General features: G+C 37.6%; 1 protein-coding gene across 2 annotated transcripts in view; it reads left to right on the top strand.

Moving 5' to 3' along the window:
* Positions 1-22,472, top strand: part of Kpna1 (karyopherin subunit alpha 1) — a 58,507-nt gene extending 36,035 nt beyond the window's left edge. For both annotated transcript variants that reach the window (XM_038345690.2, XM_038345691.2), the window contains exons 6-14: positions 5,626-5,757; positions 6,857-6,945; positions 7,242-7,341; positions 8,112-8,275; positions 9,947-10,025; positions 11,934-12,059; positions 16,167-16,294; positions 18,056-18,234; positions 18,499-22,472. In XM_038345690.2, the coding sequence (XP_038201618.1) occupies positions 5,626-5,757; positions 6,857-6,945; positions 7,242-7,341; positions 8,112-8,275; positions 9,947-10,025; positions 11,934-12,059; positions 16,167-16,294; positions 18,056-18,234; positions 18,499-18,686 (1,185 nt within the window). In that variant the 3' untranslated portion in view covers positions 18,687-22,472. The remainder of the gene's footprint in view (positions 1-5,625; positions 5,758-6,856; positions 6,946-7,241; positions 7,342-8,111; positions 8,276-9,946; positions 10,026-11,933; positions 12,060-16,166; positions 16,295-18,055; positions 18,235-18,498) is intronic.
* Positions 22,473-23,446: the final 974 nt, after the last annotated feature.

The raw sequence follows: 23,446 nt of genomic DNA, 5'->3' as shown, positions 1-23,446 counted from the left end.
GTGCTAATATACTGCGCTGCCAAACTTTTATAAGTTTTATCTAGAAATGATAAATTACTTCTTACTTCTAAATATTAGATGGCACTCCTCCAGAAGTTGTAAATTTGAATGAAGCTTAGCTTTTTTTTGTCCTTTCTTGGCTTTCTTGTCCCCTCTGGAAGGAAACTTAGTGTGATAAACTGCAGTACACCTTCATCCTCTTCCCTCCCTGTCTTCACTGATGTCTCTCCGTTTCCTGGAGGGTTGCTCAGATACCTCAGGTGCTCTTCTCTGCAGAGTTTGATAATCTGGGTTTATTTTTCTGATGTGAGCCTTTCTTTTCACTTGCTCTCCAGGTGAGCCTGGCATTTGCTAGGAACCAGAGTGGAACCGGCAAAGTGGCCAGCAACAGAGTCCTGATCCAAATGGAGAAAGGGAGCCAGGCGTACCTCAACCTGGAGTGGGAAACTTGATAGGAGGTCAGAAGTACTTCAGCTTTGGATTCTCATTTTTCTTATTAAAGGAGCTGAGCACCAGAAGGTAGAGACTCAGAAAGAGGACAGAGAGAAAAACTTCAAATCTGAAGAATACAGATGGCAGTTGTAGCAATCAGTCCATATTTAGCAAATTCCTGTGCAAAACTTCAGTGGAGTGATAATGTATTAGCAGTTATAGCTACACAGTAGGTTCTTTCCTGTGGGCAGTTCTTGAACTGCTAAGGTTATGCTAGTATAAGACAACACAGAGAAAGCTGAGGCTGTGATTATTTTGTCCATGATTTGTTACTTTTAGTGATAACATTTCTCAGGTACGCTTTTCATTTTCCAGGTTATTCTCCTATTGGGTTATACAATTACTTAAGTCATTGTTGTTTCTTTTGGATGTTTATATCATATATTTATGTATTTGTATTCACCATTAGTTTGAGCTTTATAGTCTCTCTCTGGTTACATTCTAATCTAGAGCACCTAAGACCAAAATATTAAAAACAAAGCTATAAACCTTAGTGAAATACAGGACAGACTGTAAGGAAAGGGTATCTAGGCAGCTTACATCCAAGTTTTAAAAAAGTGTACCTGCACATTAAACACATCTGAATAAGGACTTACATTCCTGAAGTGAGTTTTCTTTCTGACCCCTCCCTCCCTCTCCCCCCCTCATGGCTATAACTCATCATAAGGTGAAAACACTGAAATAGTAAATACCAACACTACTTTTTAATTCCCGTTCTGGAATCTTGGTCCGCATTTAAAGATGGTCATCATCATGATTATGTACTGAATATAAGCATAGCTCTGGCACATTAGCTTTTGCAGAAGCACATCCAATGTTTCTCGTCCATGCTTAGCTGTTGCTCTCTTGTTCACTTTCCTGATCATCGTCACAACTCTGTTTTTCTGTCTGGTTCATCTGAGTAGGTTTCTGGTTCTTGCTTTTCTCAGAGACCTTTGTTAAACTCAGTCAGCAGTGTGAACCCTGGCAGTATTACTATGCTGATTGATTTTTCCCACTGATAACTCTTTAATATGTTCTGTTATCAGGGTCTTGCTGTGATATACATCAAAATCTGACTGTAACCCCTTTCCTCATGGAAATGTAGTATCCAGATAGGACTTGCTCTTTCCAGATCACTTTTCCTCAGTTTTCAACTTCTTCTGACTTGGTATCTATAGTAACTGGGCAATTAGTTTGTAAACTTTGAGCTTTCCTTCTAGTCAGACAGTCTGCTGCCTCCCTACATCATTTACCTTATATTTTACCCAGTTCATTTTAATAGTGAGTTACAGAAACTACATCTAAGGCAACACCTCCTCTGTAGTTAAATAATGTGGGGTACTATTTGAGATTTCTTGCTTTAGGTGGTGGAACTAAAAGCAGCTGAAGTGTGTACGTTTCAGACAGATTGAAATTAGTTTGAACATTTCTTTCATTAGTAACTTAACTAGAGATAATTGTATAAAGTGCTTTTCCCCCATGATATTTTTGTTAGATTTTTTAACCCCTCCCCACAGACTTTATTAATATAGTTGTGTGTATGTAGTTTTTATAGCATTAGCTAAAGTTTCTGCTTTGAGAGGTGTCTTTGACAGCCTTTTTGTTCTGCTGTCATTTTTCTCCAACTGTAGACACAATCATAGATTGGGTCACTGGTTACATTAATCTTAAAAATAAGCAAATCAAAGAACCCTCAAGGGGCAGCAAAGGATGTACAAATTTCTCTCACTTGACCTTCTTGTTTCTTCTGCTAGGAATGTACTGTCACCTGGATTTGTTCTGCTATCTTGACTTAATTTTTCCAATGATTGATGCCTTTTTAATTGATATGAAATCTTAGAAAATAAATAGCTACAAGTATATTTTTGATGAGATGTAATTGATCTCACATTCGATGTTATATTACTAAACAGAAATGTGACACTTTTTCAACTGCATAAGTTATTTATTAAAGAATAGAGAATGGATAGAGAATAGTGGAAGGAATTAAAAAATTTAATTTGGGGGTCTTGACTGAATATAGGTATATAAACTTTCATTCTTAGATTTCTTAATGTTATGCTAGCGAGAAAGTTAGGCATCTCTAAAATTGGTAATATGCTTTAGTTTTGTTGGTCATAATTTTCTTCATATTTTTTTGCTTACCAGTGCTGTAATACTAGATTGATTTTTGCTCAGTTTACCTTTGCCACCACCTCTTCTTCCTCCACTTCCTCCTCTTTTTTTTTCTTTTTCTTATCTCTATTAAGAACCTTTTCTTTGCCTGGAAATGGTAGCAATTGTCTTTAATCTCTCCTCTCAGGAAGCTGAGGCAGGCAGATCTCTGATTTCAAAGCCAGCCTGGTTTACACAGAGAGCTCCAGGCCAGTAAGGACAAGAGTGAGATTCTTGTCTCCAAGGGGGCCAGTATGTTTTAAAGAAGAGAGAGAGAGAGAGAGAGAGAGAGAGAGAGAGAGAGAGAGAGAGAGAGAGAGAGAGAGAGAGAGAGAGAGAGAGAGAGAGAGACAGACTTGGGTTTGAAGGCTTCTTCTTATCTATTAGATGCTCATATACTCTGAAGCAGACATTGCTTTTAATTATATACCTGTTATCTTTTTACCTATTTAATTTATTTATAATATGTTTTGCTCTTTTCAATTGTAATTGTGTATAATACATTTTACACTGTTTTCTTTCTATTTCATTTTGCCCATTCCCTAGAAATTATTTATTTATTGGTTCATAAATACAGTACCACAATACAAAGCTCTAAGGAGCATAGAATGTTCATTAGAGTTGTTTTTTTTATCATTATTAAGTCATCTAGGCCTGTCCTTGTAAGCAGTATGTCTTGATGGTGTCTTGTGACTCTGTCTAGAGATGATCTGTACAGTGCCTGTATTAATGTACTTATGATCACTCCGTTTTAGCCCTTTAATTAATGAAATGGTGTGTTACTGTATGGAAGTACATTTTTTTGTCGTTTTGTTCTTTCAATAAAATTTTCAATAAAATCACTGAGTGGTGATGGTGCACACTTTTAATCCCAGTACTCGGGAAGCAGAAGCAGGCAGATCTCTTGAGTTCAAGGCCAGCCAGGTCTATTGTGAACACCAGGACACTCAGGGCTACACAGAGAAACTCTTATCTTGGAAAACAAAAACAACAACAACAACAAAAATTTTTATCATTCCATATCAACTTATGAAACACTTTTTTTTCCTATGGTTTCATGATAACTATACTTTGTTCTGAAATTTTAGGCACTTTAAATATTCTTTTATTGTTGGAGGCTGTTTCTTTTCCTGGCTGCTCAGTATAATCACTCAGAAACTATTATAACACTGGTTGGCTTATTAGCTTATACATATTTCTTGCTAGCTCTTACATATTAAATTAAACCATTTCTATTATTTTATATTTTACCATGAGGGTCATGGCCTATCAGCAAGATTTCAACTGGCAGCTACATGGCTTCTCATTGACTCCTCCTACTCTATATATCTTTTCCAGCCTGGCTGTACTCTGTTAAGCCATTGGCTGAAAGCAGCTTCTTTATTTATTAATTAATAAAAGCAACACATATACAGGACGGACTTCCCACACCATTTCCCCTTTTATGTTCAAATAAAAAGGAAGGTTTTAACTTTAACATAGTAAAATTACATATAACAAAGCTAGTATCAAGCAATAATAACAGTTACAATTTTATATCTGCTTTATTTGTTATCATAACTAAAGAAAACTATAATTAAAACTATTCTTAATTCCATCAAAGACTCCAGTAGGATATATTACCTAAGTAAACAGGAAGTACATTGAAAGCAACTTTTAAGACTCTAGAATTGACAGAGACATGTCACTGCTGGACAGTCAACCAAAGTTCTTCTGTAACATTCTTTTAGGCATCCATCTTCAGCCTGCAGGCCCATAGTGCCTGGCAAACTTTTTCATGAAGCAGGAAATTTCAAAGACAGTTCTGCCTATATTGGCAGTTTTTCAGTCACTTTCTTCTTTTCTTCGTTCTGCAGAATGTCTGGCAGACTCTTTCATGAAGCAGGAACCCTGAAGAACTTTCTTACCTTTAGGCAAATTCAGCAGTCATTTTTCTGTGGGTCCTGCATGTCCAGTTTATACAGCATATTATCAAGCAGTCCAGGCAAGAGCCGTTTCTTGCCCAAATGCTAACAAACTTCGTAAGGAGCCTTTTAGATGCCCATCTTCCTCTTAAAGTAGATTGGTGCTGCCAGGAGCAGATGTGTCTCATTGTCATGAAAAATTTTAATTTCTTAAAGCATTTAAATGCCATATTCTGTTAAGTTTTTGGAAGGTTTGAAGAATACTTATCCATCTAAAATAAATCTCCATACATCTAGAATACCTAAGTAACATGACTACAAGCTTGACTATTATAGATGATTTGTCTATTAACCTATATTAATGTACATTATTATACAAATTATACATTACATTTTTAAATGAGCTGCACAAACACAATACCTTAGTCAAAAGCAGAAATATACATATAACAAAATTGACCTAAAATTTGCATCAATAGACCAAGATCCATACCAAGAAAAGTATTCATATCTATCTCATATCCTCCTTTAAGTGTAAACAAACATTTATAAACATTCATTTAGGGAATTTAGGTGTAGTTCTCTCCAAGCTGCTTCCTGCTTTTTGTTGGGCAAAGTAATTTTTTGGGGGTGTTCACAATGACCTTTCTGAGGGACTTGGTCCATCAAATCACATTAGTGGAGAAGGAATTCACAGGTTCTCATCTTCTGTGGAAACAAAAGAAGAACCTCTTTTCCAAAGCAACAAATTCTTAGACCCAAATTTTGAAGTGAAGATACCTTTAAAATATCTATGTTTGTTTAGCCTAGCAGCCTGTACAATGAAATGTCTCTCTGTATGTAGCTCATTCACAGTCTAAAAATTCAAAGAAAATACAATAATATACATAATCTAGACTCTCTGCGTATATTCCATGTTTATGTGACTGGGGGATTCTGGAAATTATTTTTAAATTAGTATGGTATTAGACATGCCAATAATGATCCTAGATTGATCCCAGACTCCTTTTATTGTACTAAACATTGTATTGCTTTAAGAAAAGAATCTTCTAAATTTTAATAAGATAATGAAACTTAACTTTTGTCTTCATAGTTTGAATCAGCTTGGGTCCTGACAAATATTGCTTCAGGAAATTCTCTTCAGACCCGGATTGTGATTCAGGCAGGAGCGGTGCCTATCTTCATCGAGTTGCTTAGCTCAGAGTTTGAAGATGTCCAGGAACAGGTAAAATCTTCGCAGAAACAGATAGGAGCCCACATTTAACATAGTCATACCCAGCTTGAGTTTTATCAAAATGGCCCATAGCGTGTTTAAATAGGAGCAGTCCTCTAGTGAGAATCACCCTTCCAGCCGTGGGGTTCTTGCAGCTCTTACCATTTTTTTTCTTTAATCATGGACATATTACTTATAAAATGGCCTTTCTTAATGTCGGTTTCTATTGCTACTATTAAAAGTCTTTGTCATTTTAAGCCAGGCAGTGGTAATGTACGCCTTTAATCACAGCACTTGGGAGGCAAAGGCAGGCAGATCTCTGCGAGTTCAAGGCCAGCCTGGTCTACAAGAGCTAGTTCCAGGACAGGTTCCAAAGCTACTGAAAATCCTATCTCTAACCCCCCCCCCCTCAAGTCTTTGTCATTTGTTCAGAAAAGACAGAAAACAAACTTTTGTTAATTACCAGCCTTAATAAGTTTGTAAGGATAAGCCACTACTAAGTGAATATGATTTTCTTTTGAAGTTTTGAGGGAGAATTAAAATACAATAGAACACTATATTTAGATGCCTACACCTATGAAGCCATTGTTGTGAAATTACAGTCGCCACCTTTACAAGTTTAATAAATGTGTCTATATTATTATTTCAATTATCTGCTTAGTTTCCTATTGTAAACAACCTTAAATACATTTTTAATCCACCAATTTAAATCCCTGTTTTGTATAAAAAGGACTGTATAAAATATTACTTATAAGTAAGGGTAGGATCCATTAAAAATAATTGACTCCAGACTAGGTATGTTGCTTTGTGGAGCAATTCTTCACTTTTTGTGAGGTACTGAGTTCAGTTCCCAGCAGTGGGAAAAGAGTTCTCTTTTACTAGTAAAGCTTTTACTTTAATGAAATAACATTTTCTTTTGTGTAATAATTGCATTTTCTAACACTGATCCTATAACTGGCTTGACTCCCTGATGAGTGATTTTAAGAAAATAATAGTCTTTATATAAAATGTTTATTTTATAAAGTGTTACTGTGATATGTTGGTATCTCTTTTAAAAGAATTATGAAGGAATGAAAATATTCAACTTTATTGATGAATAACTCCTTCACAGGCAGTCTGGGCCCTTGGCAACATTGCTGGAGATAGTACCATGTGCAGAGATTATGTCTTAGACTGCAATATCCTCCCGCCTCTTCTGCAGTAAGTTTCTTCTCTTTCTGAGTAATGAATATATAAGAAGTATTATACCTTGGGAAGCCATGTTGTGTTTTCCTTGTGTTCTTTTGATGCCAAGTATTGTTACTTTGTTAGGCTGATGTCTCTTATTGAAATTCTGAAATACTGCATTAGAATTAATGTTTATCTTCAAAGAATGAATAATTTAAGAAAATGAATATTTATTTTGGAGAATAAAGACATCTCTTATCACTAATAGTATTTTCTTTATAGACTATTAGGATCTTTTATAATTTACTGTGAGTTCATCATACTTGTAGGTTATTTTCAAAGCAAAACCGCTTGACCATGACTCGGAATGCAGTATGGGCTTTATCTAATCTCTGTAGAGGGAAGAGTCCACCTCCAGAATTTGCTAAGGTAAATACTATCCTTGTTGGAAATCATTAGGAAAAAATGCTCTTAAAGTAATGTAGTAACCACTATTAATGTTTATAGAAAGACGATTTTTTGTTTAAATTCTTTAGAGTGTTAGAAAATGTATTTGGGGGCTGGAGAGATGGCTTAGTGTTTAAGAGCACTGGCTACTTTTCCAGAGGTCCTGAGTTCAATTCCCAGCAACCACATGGTAGTTTACAACCATCTGTAATGAGATGTGGTGCCCTCTTCTGGCCTGCAGGCATACATGCAGGCAGAACATTGTATACATAATAAATAAATAAATAAATAAATAAGATCTTTTTTAAAAAAAGAAATTGTATTTGTTTGTAGAAACAATGCTTTTGGCAGTTTTGTTTTAATTTAGGGTAATTTCTAACTGCCAGTATGAAGCTCTATATCACTCTTAGAACCATAACAGTTTTTGTTGATAACAAAGTTCTGTAACAGAATTTCTCTGCTGTAGTATCTTTGAAAGTTCCATTACTTTCTTTTTGTAAGTGTGTACTGTAACAAAGAATTCTAATTTAAGGATTAATACATAGCATTTTTCTTCCTGAAATTATTTTCTACCTCAACCCAGAAAACTGAATAAGTACTGGCCACATTGCTAGAGATTGAAATGTCCTTCAAACGCTTGACGTGTAAACCGCTCTGTGACTCACCAAGTGCCTGCCTGATAGGCTTCTTGAGAGTCTTAATCTTACTTCAGTTTGTTTCTGTTGAGTTTCTTCTCATCTTTTCTTTTCTAGGTTTCTCCCTGTCTTAATGTCCTTTCTTGGCTGCTGTTTGTCAGTGACACTGACGTGCTGGCCGATGCCTGTTGGGCCCTCTCATACCTGTCAGACGGACCCAATGATAAAATTCAAGCAGTCATCGATGCAGGAGTATGTAGGAGACTTGTGGAGCTTCTGATGTAAGATGATCTTCAAGAAAGTGTGTCTGTGATAAACACACCGAAAACAGCTTAGAGGAGGAAGAGATTTATTTGACTCTCACTTCCAGGTCACAGTCTGTCACTGAGGGAATCCAGGGAAGGAACTGAAGTAGAAACTATAGATGAGCTATGAACCAGAACTATGAACGAGCTTCCTGGCTTGTTCACTGCTTTGCTCTCAGCTCATGCTCAACCAGCTTATCATAGGGTTGCTGTTACCATGCACTGGGCCCTGCCCTCTCATGTCAGTCGTCAGCTATCAGTCCCTCACAGACATGGCCACAGTCCAGTCTGATTTGGGCCGTCCCTCAGTTGAGTATTACGTAGGTGGCTCTAGGCTGTGTCAAGCTAGCAGCTGGTAGTAACTTATATACTCTGCTATTTTCCACATTTCTAGTGCTTTAGTTGTATGTTTTATTGATTTATTGTGCACTGGCCGATTGTCTTTTTGTTTGCTTTTTTGAGATTTAGTGAAGAGTCTATTATACCTCTGCCATTATGAGTCCTTTAGCAGAATTATTTGGAAAGCTCTGCCTATGTAATTCTATCTCTGTTCATCCCATACTGGAAGGCCTAAGGTCAGGTACTAGAAACCAAAGGCATATTTCTATGGTAAAATGCCATTTTTTACTTTCTCATTAAAGGAAAACACCAGACTGGAATTAGACTTTGAATCCTGTTTTTGTAATGCTTTTGGTGATAGCGTGGAAGATTTATTTACTTATGGCATAAATAATTTTAAACTGTATTAATCAAATCTTTAGTTAATACTTAGAAGAAAATATAGCCACAGTATCATAACAAATAGTACAGTTATAAGCAACCTGAACTTGATTGGTGTATAAACCAGTTGCAGAGACAGTGTCTCAAACATGATGTGAAATTGGTAAGTGTATAATTACTGTGGTTATAGCTGGTTACAGACTGGCTGCAGACCACTAGTGTAGTATTGGTACAAGTTAAAGGCAACATGGTACTACTGGGGTCCAAAGAATTCAAGATTTGGAAAACAATCACCTTTGCCCTTAAGTTAAGATTACTACATGTTTCATTTTAATCATTAGATCTTAAATGTGGAGGGAGAGAATAGGGTCTTAGAGGAGAGTTACAGGGGTATTGCTTTATTTACCCTGAAATCTGTACTTACTATCTGTCCTCCCAGATACATAGGAGGCTTTGTGGAAAGCTTTTTTACCATAAAGATTGCCTTGTAGGTTAGTGAAACAGAAAAATATCTGGTGTGAATCTCACTTCAGTTTTTAAGACAGCTAAACTGTTTGACATAGCATTTTCAGAACATGAGCAGTGCATAAATGTCACCTGCGCTTCCCAGTCATCTCAGCAGCTCCAGGAGACCAGGACAAGAGGAGAGGGGCTGTAGAATAAGAGAAAAAAGGAATTCAGTGCTAGAGTACCTAGAAAAGATTACTAGAGTGAAATTTATTTAAAAATAAGGGAAAAGATTGCTTTTTTAGGTAATGGTCAATTCTGCCACCATGCTAAGTTCCCTAAATAGCCATAGTCATAAAGTACCTTTCTGTTCTAAAATTGAATCACATCTTCTTTATTTTGGATTTCATCCCCTAAAAAATGATTCTGAATACAACTGTTGATTCTGACATCTCTCTTTCTCTTTTTTAATGGTTGCAGGCATAATGATTATAAAGTGGTGTCTCCTGCTTTGCGGGCTGTGGGAAACATTGTCACAGGGGATGATATTCAGACACAGGTATGAACGCATGCTAACGCTTTCCTAAAGTGAGTCCCTTGAGCTTTGTCAGCACAGTTCTGTTATATTGAATTCCGTGTTAAGAATGACTGACACTGTTTTGCTGTCCTCGGTTTCTTTAGTATTTTTCTTTCGTCCTGTGACTTGTAGCGATTGTAGGTTCCCTTATGAAATAATTTTTTCCTAAGTCAGTTTTCTCCCTGCTTTTATTTGTGGATCTTAGGAGCACTAGGTAAGCTTTCCAGCAGTGCGTTTCTGGTAGCTCCCTTCTGTGGTGTATGCTGAGGCTTTTGTAAGGAAGAGGCCCATCACCATAGTTCTCAATATCCATTCTACTTTGATAACAAGCACGTCATCCACAGTGAATCATTTTAGCTGTTTTATTTTCTCCCCAGATTTCTGATGCATTGATGATGATAATGTCATACAAAATTTTTTATTCTGTGCTTCCATAATAATGGAATGCTTAGTTTTTTGACTTAGGAAGCTCCTTTTCCTATTCTTGTGTGTTTGTGGGAATTCTCTAGGGAGCAGATCTTCAGCCTCATTCCTGCATTCATTACCCTTCTGTGCATGGACTTTAAGAATTGAGAGTTAGATGTTAAGTATCTCAGTCAGCTTCAGCTTTCAGGAAGGCATTCAATGTTTTTACTTTTCTAATCTCTAAAATGAAGGAAATTAGATTTGTTCTCAGTTACTTTACAATTACAATGTTTTTAATTCTAGTTTATTCTGTCTACAAGGGAACTCGTTTCTCCCTCTCTATCTGCTCCTGTTTTAGTTTCTAGTCTTAGTATTTGGCTCTAATAGTGTCCCCTGCCAGCAGTACATGTTCTAGCATGACTCTACTCTCACCGGTCACTGTGCCCTGTTACTCCGTCACTAATCATCCCTTACATTACTTGGTGTAAGCATCTTAGGCGAGAGAAAAGAGAATATATATTTGATTGTATTTGTTTGAAATTCCTCTGGGACCACACATACAAAATTAATATTGATTATCTCTGAGAATAATTGACTGTTGGAGTAGAGTAACAGAACAGAAGGGAAAGGAGTTTCTTACCTATGCAATCTTTATACATTCTGAATTTTTGAAATACTGTATGTCTATGTGTGTATATGGATGTGCATGTGTGTGCCATAGCTTCTGTGTGGAAGTCAGAGTACTTTGGAGTTGGTTTTTATTCTTTTATTAAAATGAGTTATAAGACTCAAACATGGCAAATGCCAGTCTTAGATTTTGAACCATGTTAATGTATTTACTTGGTTGGGGGGCAACTTTATAGGGCTGAAATACAACTCAGTGGTAAATTGCATGCTTAGCATATGTGAGGTCTGAGTTCAATTCCTGCCCCCACACAACAAAAAGTTTTGGCCATCTTGTCCCACCCATGCTTTTTGTTTTTGCCCTGTTTGTTCACTGAGTTTTGACTGACTGGACTGACCACTCTGAGCTCTGAGTTTTAACACATACTTTTTTTTCCTTCATCTACCATCCCTGCCCTAGCCACCACCTCCCCTATATCTATACTATTTTTAGTAATGTCTTACTCTTCGTGCTTTTTATATTAGTATTGTTTTCTTTGGAAAGCTTCTTTAGAACCTCAAGCTCTTTAATTTAGGTAGTAATCTTTTACAAGAGCACTAATCATACTATATTATTACTATCTAATTTATAGGTACATTACTTTTCTCATAACTGAAGAATACCTTCCCTAAAAAAGTTAAAAGGTTATTTAAATGTTTACTTATTGCCCCTTGGGAAGTGGACACAGGAAGATCCAGGATTTCAAGTTCATCTTCTAGTATGCATTGAGGTCAACCTGTGCTACATAAAACCTTGCCTCAGCAAACAAAACTTGGAACTATGCTATAAGTAAAACTGAAAAACCTATTTTCTTCTTTTAGGTAATTTTGAATTGCTCAGCTCTTCAGAGTTTATTGCACTTACTGAGTAGCCCCAAGGAATCTATCAAAAAGGAAGCCTGTTGGACAATATCTAATATTACAGCCGGAAATAGGGCACAGATCCAGGTAATGCCAGAGTGCCTGCCTTTTTTTATCCCTGTGTGTGAGATACATTTTCAAAAAACTTTATTATTGTTTAAGTGTATATGCCTGTTTAACTGAATGTGTGTCATGTGCATTGTGTCATGTGCGTGCTGTGCTTAGAGACCAGAAGAGGGCATTGGATCTCCTGGAGCTAAAGTTACAGGGACTTGTGAGCCATCTGTGGGTGTGAACCTTGATCCTCTGAAAGAGCAAAAACAACTGAACTGTCTCTTTTAATTATGGGTGAGGTTGTTGTGGTCAGTCTTTAAAATGGTCTTCTAATTTCTTCTAAAACTGTCAACTTCCTGTGTCACTATTTCAATCTAAATTTTCTTTCTTCTGATGTTTGTTTTTTGATACTTAGACCATGCATTTTCTCTTTACCTTTAAAGTTTGATAATTTTACCAGAGATCCAAAAAAAAAAGGTCTTTATTTTCAAAATGTTTTGATGGAAATAGTTTTTTTTTTACTTCTTATTAAACTATATTTTCCAGTGAACCCATGTGTTAGAGTTTGTAAATTTTTCATGGAGTATTAAAGATCTTTTGTTGTTTGAGATAGGGTCTCATTTTGTGACCCCAGCTGGCCTGAAACTTACTGTTTTAGAGTCCATAGAAATTATAGAGATCTGCCCCCCTTTATTTTCTGGGTGCCAGGATTAAAGATGTATACCACCAGGCCTAGGAGGGTCTATTTTCTTTAAATATGCCCTGTGCAGAATTTCTCTCTCTCTCTCTCTCTCTCTCTCTCTCGCTCTCTCTCTCTCTCTCTCGCTCTCGCTCTCTCTCTCGCGCCCCCTTCCTTCCTTCCTTCCTTCCTTCCGTCCTTCCTTCCTTCCTTCCTTCCTTCGCTCTCCTCCCCTCCCCTCCCCTTTCCCCCCCTCCCCTCTCCTCCCCTCCCCTCCCCTTCCCTCTCCTCTCCTCTCCAAGATTTATTTATCTATTAAGTCTACAGCGTTCTGCACGCAGGCCAGAAGAGAGCACCAGATCTCATTACAGATGGTTGTGAGCTACCATGTGATTGCTGGGAATTGAATTCAGGACCTTTGGAAGAACAGCCAGTGCTCTCCAGCTCCCCCCCCCCCACACACACACACACACTCCCTCTATCCTCCCTCCCTTCCCTTCCCTCCCTCCCTCCTTCCCTCCCTCCCTCCCTCCCTCCCTCCCTCCCTCCCTCTCTCTCTCTCTCTCTCTCTCTCTCTCTCTCTCTCTCTCTCTCTCTTTTTTCAACACAGGGTTTCTCTGTAGCTTTGGAACCTGTCCTAAAACTTGCTCTGTAGCCCAGACTGGCCTCGAACTCACAGAGATCTGTCTGCCTCTGCCTCTCAAGTGCTGGGATTAAAGGTGTGTGCCACCACTGCCTGGCTAGAATTTCTCTCTTTTTTAAAAATTTTTTAATGATAGGAGAAATTATACGAACCTGTGCTAGGTTTTTGGGCCAGTTTCAAGCATAAAGAAAGTATATGAAGCAGACTAGTAATAATATGTAAGTGGAATTTAGTAAAAGTATTCCATTAATAAGAAACCTTGGATTTTTTGAAGCAGGGTCTCAGTGTGTAGCCCTGGCTAGCCTGAAGTTTGTTATGTAGACTAGGGTTAGGATCACATTCACAGAGATCTGTCTGCTTCTCCCTCTCGAGTATTGCAATTAAAGCATGTTAACATTTCCTGGCCCAGGGCATTAAATTTTATTTATTTATTTATTTATTTTATATCTGAGTCATACACAGGTAGGCAAAGGCTGAGACTTTCATTTTGAGCTTGCCATCACATTTTACATTTCCAATGGCTTCTAGAAATTAGAACTGTTTGTCAGCACTTTTATCCACTAAACCATCTCTTCTGCCCTGATGAGACTTAAAACCACAAGCTCCTTCATAAGAGTAATATTAACTATAGTACAGAGCCCATGATAGAAGGAGAAAACCAGTGCTGTGCCAATTCCTGCTCACATACACATTAATAATGAATAAAGTAAAAATGTAAAAATGGTAGTAGGAAAAACAAACATCATTTGTCAAGTTAGTTCAAAAGTTATTCTTTTTAATCCTAGCACTTAGAGACAGAGATGGATGAAATTCTGAGTGGAGGGCTAGCCTGGTCTATATAACAAGTTTCATACTGTAGTCAGATACTGCTTGTTTGTTCCTGGCCGCCCAGACCTGAAATAGTCATACAGAAACTATTAATTAAATCACTGCTTGGCCTGTTAGCTTGTGCATATTTCTAGCTAGCTCTTATATCTTAAATTAACCCATTCCTATTAATCTATGTGTCACCACTAGGTCGTGGCCACTACCAGCAAGGTTCTAGTGTCTGTCTCCTCCAGTTTCTCTCTGACTCCACTTCCTTTCTCCCAGCATTCAGTTTAGTTTTTCTGCCTAGCTCTAATTCTGCCCTATCACATTAACCAATATAAGCAACACATATACAGAAGGCAATCCACATCACCTCCCCTTTTCTGTTTAAATAAAAAGGAAGGTTTTAACTTTAACACAGTAAAATAACATATAAAACAGTTATCAAGCAAGAATTACAGTTACAATATTTATATCTACTTTATCTTTTATCATAGCTAAGGAAAACTATAATTTTAACTATTCTTCAATTCCATCAAAGACTTCAGAAGGATGTACCTAAGTAAACAGGAAGTGCTTTATAAGCAACTTCCAAAACTCTAGAATTGACAGAGACATCTTACTATCTGGATAGTCACCCAAAGGACTGTCTTACCTTTAGGCAAGTTCAGCAGTCATTTTTCAGTGGGTCCTACATGTCCAGTGTATACAGCATATCATCAAGCTGTCCAGGCAAGAGCCGTTTTTTGCCCAAATGCTAACAAGCCTCTTAGATGCCTATCTTCCTCTTGAAGTAGATTGATGCTGCCAGAAACAGATGTGTCTCTTTGTCATGAAAAGTCCTAAATTCTAAAAATATTTTAAATGCCATATTCTGTTAGTCTTTGAAAGATTTGAAGAACATCTATCCATCTGAAATTTATTTGTATATCTAGAAAACCTAAGATGACTAAAAGTTTGACTATTATTGATGATTATTTATTAACCTGTATTTCTTAATTGTATATTACATTTTTAAGTGAGCTGCATACAATACCTTGATTAAGAGCAGAAATGTACATATAACAAAATTGACCTTAAATTTGTATCAGTAAACCAAGATCCATACCAGTGCAAAATAGTCATCTCTATCCTTTTTTTAATATTTACTTCCTTCCTTCCTTCCTTACTTACTTACTTACTTATTCTGTATACAATATTCTGTCTGTGTGTATGCCTGCAGGCCAGAAGTGGGCACCAGACCCCATTACAGATGGTTGTGAGCCACCATGTGGTTGCTGGGAATTGAACTCAGGACCTTTGGAAGAGCAGGCAATGCTCTTAACCACTGAGCCATCTCTCCAGCCCCAGTCATCTCTATCTTATATCCCCCCTTTAAGTGTAAACAAACATTTATAAACAATTATTTAGGGAATTTAGGTGTAGTTCTCTCCAAACTGCTTCCTGCTTTTTGTTGGGCAAAGTAATTTTAGGGGTTAATGAAGACCTTTGGGGGGTCTTGTTCCATTGAACCACATTAGTCTGGAAGGAATCCACAGGTTCTCATTCTCTGTGGAAACAAATGCAGAACCTGTTTTCCAAAGCAACAAATCCTTAGACTCAAACTTTGAAGTCAAGATACCTTTAAGTATATATGTTGGTTTAGCTTAGCAGCCCGTACAATGAAATGTCTCTCTGTACTTAGCTCACTCAGTCAAAAAATTCAAAGGAAACACAATAATATAAATATATACATAATCTAGAGTCCGTGTATATTCCATTTTTATGTAGCTTATTTTTCTTTAATCCTTTAATTTGTGACTGTGTGTACTCTTAAAAGACTTTGTTTTATTAAAAAAAAATAAAAAAACATTGCTGTTTTTGGAATCCCTATCACCAGGTTAAACAGCTATTTAGTGAGACCTGGTTTCAGAAACCAAACTGAAACAAAGCAAGTTATAATGACCTTTAGTGATATTTCACAAATAGTGTAACTTTCCTGTTCTTTTAACTTTTTCTTCAATTTCAGACTGTGATAGATGCTAACATGTTCCCAGCTCTCATTAGTATATTGCAAACCGCTGAATTCCGAACAAGAAAAGAAGCTGCTTGGGCCATCACAAATGCAACTTCTGGAGGGTCAGCTGAGCAGATCAAGTAAGTACTACCTAGGTAGTGTTCTGTAAATTAAAGGAAATCAAGTTATCCTCTTCATCCCATTCCCAATACATAACCTAAAAGAAAAGATCACTAAGAACAATTAAGTCTGGCCCTTTGAGAAATTGTTTTGAGTGCTATAATTAGACTCAGAAGTACATTTAGTCTTTTTAAGTGTTATTTTAAAAGCTGTTCTAATTCATATGTGTATGGGTGTGGGTATGTGTGTATACATAAATGCCAGTACCTGGAAGGCTAGACAAATCAGATCTGAGAACTAGAGTTAGAGGTAGTTGTGAGCTACCTGACAGAGTTATGGGAAGTAAACTCGTTTTTTCTGTAAGAGTAGCAAGTGCTCTTAGTGACTAAGCCTTCTCTGCAACCTCTACCTTGAATTTTTAACACTCGTCTTTCCTCTCTCCCTTTCAGTTTTTATAAAAGATTTATATGTGTGTACATTTGTGTGTATCTGTCTTTTTCTCGCTGTCTCTGCGTGTTTGCCTTGTGTTCTTAGGTGTTCATGGAGGCCAGAAGAGGCCTTCATATTCCATAGAGCTGGAGTTACAGGCAGTTGTAAGCTTCCAGGTGTGGGTGTTGGGAAGAGATCTGGTTCAAGAGTTTAAGGATAGCTAGGGCTACCCAGAGAAATCCTGCATCAAAAGTAATCCAAAAGAAAGAAAGAAGAAATAAAGAAAACTCATTTTGATAAGTCATACAGATGGAAAGAATTCCTTTTTTTAAAAAAAGTACAAAAATTATGAAGGGGGAAATATGTTATTAGGTAACTCAATTTGTGTTTTTTGGTGGTGGTTGGGTTTTGGCTTTTTTGTTTGTTTGTTTGTTTTTTTGGGGGGTACTTGGTGATGAAATACAATTGTTAATGATTTTGAGGCAGGATCTTACTATGTAGCCGTGGCTGGCCTTAACTCCACGTGTAGAACAGTGTGGCCTCCAGATCACCTTCCTTAATTCTGAGCCTAAAATCATGTGACACCACTCCTATTGTGTTAGTTTCTCTTGTCTGCTTGAGATAAGCTAGTTGAAATAATGCTTCCATTGCCTTGGTCTATAGGCAAGCCTGTGGGGCATTTTCTTGATTAATTTAAGATTGTTGGGGGGGGGGGGGTCCAGCCTGCTGTGGTCCCAGGAGGTAGGGTAAGAGCCAGCTGTAAGTGGTCTGTGGCCCTGCTTGAGGTCTCCTGCAAACAGAGGCAGCGCTTTCATGTCCTAATCACACAAAAATTTTATTGATTGCAAACTGTTTGGCCTGTAGTTCAGGCCTATTACTAACTAGCTTTTACATTTAATTTAACCCATTTTAATTAATTATTGATATGTGTTAATGCATGTTAATCTATGTATTGTCATGTGGCTATGACTTTTACTAGTCTGTTGGCATGTTGTTTCTTGGGCAGAAGCTTGTGTCTCTCTCTACTCCTTCCTCGCCACCTGAGTCCTCAGTTTGATTGTTCCTCCTAACCCTGTCCTGCCTGGCTATGCATTGGTCATACAGCTTTTAATGTTAACCGGTGGAAACAAAACAATACATATTTATAGTGTGCAGAAGCACTCTAAAGTAGTCTCCCTCAGTAATGGGCTATAATCGGGATGTGTAAGCCAAATAAATTCTTTCTGCCCTAAAGTACTATAGTTGACAGTTTCTTATTTTCATTTCTATAGGCTTGAAGATGATGCTTCACAGTTTGTTGAAAATCTAACAGAATTATTTTGTATGGCTAAATTTGCTTTTTATTGATTCAGGTACCTAGTAGAACTTGGTTGTATCAAGCCACTCTGTGATCTCCTCACTGTCATGGACTCAAAGATTGTACAGGTTGCCCTCAATGGCTTGGAAAACATCCTGAGGCTTGGAGAACAAGAAGCCAAAAGGAATGGCTCAGGCATTAACCCTTACTGTGCTTTGATTGAAGAAGCATATGGTAAGATGCTTTGACTGGAGCAGTTTCTAGTTGAGAAGTAGGAAATAGACATAGTCATCAAAAGACATGAATATAGTAGGTACTGGGTGACTGTTACATAAATTGTTACTAAGATGTTAATTTATAGTATTAGCATTCAGATGTAATAGTAATAATTCTGTACAACTGTGCAATACAAGATAATGTAAGAATGTTTACATCAAAGTAGACTTGAACATGTAGTTACTGGGATTTTCAAGAACAATTCTTTATTCTTCATTTTAGGTCTGGATAAAATAGAGTTCTTGCAGAGTCATGAAAACCAGGAGATCTATCAAAAGGCCTTTGATCTTATTGAGCATTACTTTGGGACCGAAGATGAAGACAGCAGCATCACTCCCCAGGTTGACCTTAGCCAGCAGCAGTACATCTTCCAGCAGTGTGAGGCTCCTATGGAAGGTTTCCAGCTTTGAAGCAATCCTCTGCTTTCTTGTTCCTGTGTCAGACCAGGCTACCCAGTCAAGTCCTCTTGTGGAGCCCACAGTCCTCATGGAGCTAATTTCTCAAATGTTTTCCATAATACTGTTTGCGCTCATTTGCTTGCCTTGCGCACCTGCTCTCTTACACACATCTGGAAAACCTCTGGCTCTCTGTGGTGGAATACCCTTTTATTACAAGGGTAACCAGAACGGCCCACTCTCTTATGGAAAAATCCCTAAGCTTTGGAGATCCGCACTTATATTAGAGTCATGGGAATATATACACGTATATTTGTGGCTCCCTTTTTTGTGGGGGAAAAAAGAGGACTCTTCCCTCATTCCGTAAAGTGGGGAAAATGACATTAAAAGATAAAACTAAAACCTTTATCTTGAATTTTACACAACTGCTTGGACAAGGGAGATACTTAGACTTGTGTATACATCAGAGTACTCTTCTCGAGTTCTTCCACAGTGAACCAACCCTTGGAGTACCTGGTGGCTTTTTCTAGCCAAATTTGCATTAATCCTTATTGAGATGGGATGGTTTTCTTTCCTCTAATGGAGTCATTCTTCAGATATTAAAGTTAAACCATCCCTCCCTCACCTTCAGCCTTCAGTGAATGTGCTTCTAGTTGTCAGGAATGCTGAAGAATTAACACTCTGACTTTTAAATGTGATACTGACTTGGCAGATTCCCTTAAAGCAGAAAGGAGAGGAGCACAGATTAATGTGTATGGCTTCTCTTTGGTTTTATGTCTCTTAGGATTTGGAAGTAGTTGAGTTTTAACACTGGTATGAAGATAAAAGTCCTTAGTGAAACCATGTTCTAAAATTCGATTAAAGAGTCAGAAGAACACAGAACCCATCACTTTTTCTAAACCAGTGTGACTAGAGGCTGTGTTTCTGCATTAAAAAAAGATACTCAGGCTTTGTGGTCCTGATCAAGGTCCTGGTAATTGGAGTTCACCCTAGGTGCTTTTCCTCTATGTGACTGGCAGATAACACAGATTTAAATGTTACTTAGGGACTTTTTTCCTTAGTCAAGTGCAGCTCGATTCTAATGCATTCATGCTGCATACATGATCCTGCAGTGCAGCAACCTTACCTTTAAAAGCGTAGCAATCTCCTCAATATGACCTCTAGACTAAAAGGGCAGTGATCTTTTTCTAATAACCTCAGTGTTCCCTGGTTTTATTTCATCTCCTACTATAAGTACCCTACCTCCCCAAGTAAAAACAGTGCCCACCTTCTGCTTATTTAATGATGACTGTAATGTACCTGCAAATGGCGCTTCCAGTACTGTGTTCACTGATCCACATTTGTGCTTGGACTAGAAGGGGGAAAAAAAAAAAACCAACAAAGAAAGCTTAATTGCCAAGAGAACTGCAAATGAATTTAATGCGACTTCTCGGTGCTAGTTGGCCATTTTGGCTCAATGTTGGGACACACTATCAGAGAAGAGCTTTCCTTGATGATGTTCTGTTCAAAAATGAATTCTGAAGGAAAAGTTGCTCACGTCTGTTTCAGAGCATACCCTTTTAAATCTCTTTAGACTACTCTTCTAGAATTCATTGTAACCCCAAAGTATAAAAGCTAGCTGGGAGTTGCCCCTGACAAGCTATTGCACATCTCTGGTGAATCCTGCTGAATGTAAGGGATATTTAGAACTTCCATACCTCATCATGATGTTATTTAAGCAGCCAATTTACATGACCCTATTTACTTTGAAAAATTCATTTCATTCAAACTAGAAAGTTCCAGAGTCAAAGGACATTTATCAGCTAAGAGTGTGTGTGATGCATTCTTGCCCTAGTCTTTAAATGTGTCTGTGCTCTGGGATGGATATCTTCTGATGTCTGTCACTGATGGAGCAGGCACTACAAAACTAGTCAACTCCCATCTGTCCTGTTGTTTTCTAGTGCTGCTTTGTGCTGAGAGAACATGTTAGTTTACTGAACTTGACCTATACAAGACTGATTCTTTGTAATTTTAGGGATAAATTAGGTGGTTAATTTAAAGATGAACTTTCAATGTTGCCTTTACATCACATTAAAATATCACTTCTTTCAGAAGGGTAATAGAAGCACTGATTCATAGTAAAAATCTTGTTTTTAGCTTTGGCTTTTTCATGGCTGATTGTTTTTTATTGTAAATTACTGGTAATGTTATTTCTGTAGAATGTTTTAAATTATGTACCTTCTATTGGATAGTTAAAATCTTTGCATCTTATAAACGAGTTTGGATGAAGAGAGATACAAAGCACACAGAGTTGTCACCCTACCTTACCAAGGGCATACAGCTGGAACTTTTGTAGCAATTTTAGGGTTACCCAGTGACGTCAGGTCCAGTAGCCGGTGCAATCTGTTTTATCTAAAACAGAAGATTTATCTTCAGCTTGACCCAAGAAGTCCATGAACCTTAAATATCCTGAACTTTGTTTTTATAGTAAAATGATTAAATGTAAAGATTGGAGTTGGCTAAAGTTAACCCTGCAAATTCAGACGTTCTGGAAGCGAGTCCTTAAGGAGCAGACTGTTGTTCTTAATACAAGTGGAATGTTGAGGGTGCTTGTAAATCCTATTTTTAGTTCATCTGCCAGAGTCTGGTGATCTAGTTTAATCTTTTGATATTTTTATCAGAAAGGTGTCACTAGAGCAGCATGTTAGTATCTACAGCACAACAAGCTCTAGGGTTTAGACAGCGATCGGGCAAAGTGGCTTTGTTCGCTTTATCTTTCCCTGTCTTCCCTCAGACTTCTGTACTGAGAACTTTGGTCTTCAAACAATGGCATTCAGAGAATTTGAGATGTAAAGGTATTGGGCACCTGAAGGGCCAACAGGTAAATATGATTGGGTGGAGAAATAACCCAGAAAGTACAGATGCCGAATATAAGGAAAAGGATTTTAGAGACACAGTTCTCTATGGAACACTACTTCATCCTTGTCACCAGTCAGAGCCGCTTTTCTGATGCCCTCATCAGTCGTCCCTGCTGGAAACTGTTGCACTAGGGTGGTTCTTCCGTGTACCAGACAAAGCTAGTGGACTATGGGTGTTTTTCAGCCTTACTGTCCCATAATAAATCTGAATTATTCCAGTTGCTGCTGATTATGCCTAAGAAAACATATGTAAGTATAACTTGTCAACCAAACTCTCTGTTGTACATGACTACCTACCGGCAACTTTGATTTCTGTAGTGCGAAATAAACATTTCAGCTGTCTGACCCCAGATGTGGGGCCACATTGTAAAACAGGTTTGCCTTGGGTTTCTTTGGGATTTATTTCATCTCTGATTAATTTTGTGAAAATTGTCACACCAATAAGCAAACCATTTTAGGTGTATTTAGAGGCTAAAGCTTTTGACTTACATTGGAAATTCTCAGTAATGTACAGTTTAAAAAAAAACTTTTTGAGAGGGGTATTGCTTCCTTTCAGGATACATATCTGTGTGCTACATCCTACATTCAGGATACATACCTGTGTGCTGCTTACTACATTCCAAAATTTGCTTATTTGCAGTTTCATTTGACATCTCAAATCAGTAGAGCCGTTTCCCTCTGTTTGAAGCAAACAAATTATCTATCTGCATAGTTGGGAAATATTTTGACTTACCTTTTCCCATCATCCAAAAATATTTAAAAGTAATTTGGGATTAGGTGTGACTAAGTGTACTATGTTGGCTATAATGTAAATAATACTCTATAATCTTTATTGTTAGGAAAGTTATAAGAATGAGTACTAAGACATTAGGATAATGTTTAATAAAATAGATATTTAACTTTTTATTCATTTATTTATTTTGATTTGGGTTTTTTTGGGTTTCTTTGGGTTTTTTGTTGTTTTTCTTTTTGGTTTTTTTTTTTCTTCAAGACAGGATTTCTTTGTGCAACAGTCCTACCTGTCTTGGAACTCACTTTGTAGACCAGGCTGGCCTTGAACTCAGAGATCCATCTGCTTCTGTCTCCTAGTGCTGTGCTGCCACTGCCTGGCTGATACTTAACATTTTTAAAATATCAAATTGCTAGAGCTGAGCTGGAGAGATGATTCTTCTGTTACAGGATCTTCCATTATAATTGGGCAGTGGTGGTGCACACCTTTAATCCCATCATTTAGGGGGGCAGAGGCAGGCAAATCTCTGAGTTCAAGGCCAGCCTAGTCTACAGAGTGAGTTCCAGTACTGGCTCCACAGCTACTGAGAAACCCTGTTTCGAAAAGCAAACAACAAAAAAGAGAGGTCATCTTACAGTTACAAGAAGTACTGGTCTTAAAGAGGACAGGAGTCTGGATCCAGCACCTATATCAAGTGGTCATATTTGCTGGTAACTCCAGTTCCAGGGATTCCAGAACCACCTCTGGCCTCTTCAGGTACCAGGGACACCACGGTGTAGATGCATACTTGTGAGTAAGTACTCAACACAGATAAACACAAACCTTGGCTAGGCAGTGACGGAGCACATTTTTAGTCCCCGGATTTGGGAGGCAGAGGCAGGTGGGTCTCTGAGTTCAAGGCCAGTCTGGTCTACAGAGCAAGCTCCCCAGGACTGCCAAGGCTACACACCTTGGTGTTGGCAAACAAGAAACAAAGCAAAAAAAAAAACAAAAAAAAACTTAAAAATATTTAAAGTTTCAAATTACTGTTGGACAAGAGATTATCTGAAGGCTTGAGGTAAGAATTCAGGATTATTAGTATAGAATGTTTTCAACTAAGAGTAATCAGAAATATCTATTTACCTTCACATCAAATAAAAGCACGTCAT

The sequence above is a fragment of the Arvicola amphibius genome, chromosome 10 (genome assembly GCF_903992535.2).
Source record: "Arvicola amphibius chromosome 10, mArvAmp1.2, whole genome shotgun sequence".
NCBI classification, from domain to species: Eukaryota; Metazoa; Chordata; class Mammalia; order Rodentia; family Cricetidae; genus Arvicola; species Arvicola amphibius.
This window is presented reverse-complemented; position numbering and strand designations above follow the sequence as displayed.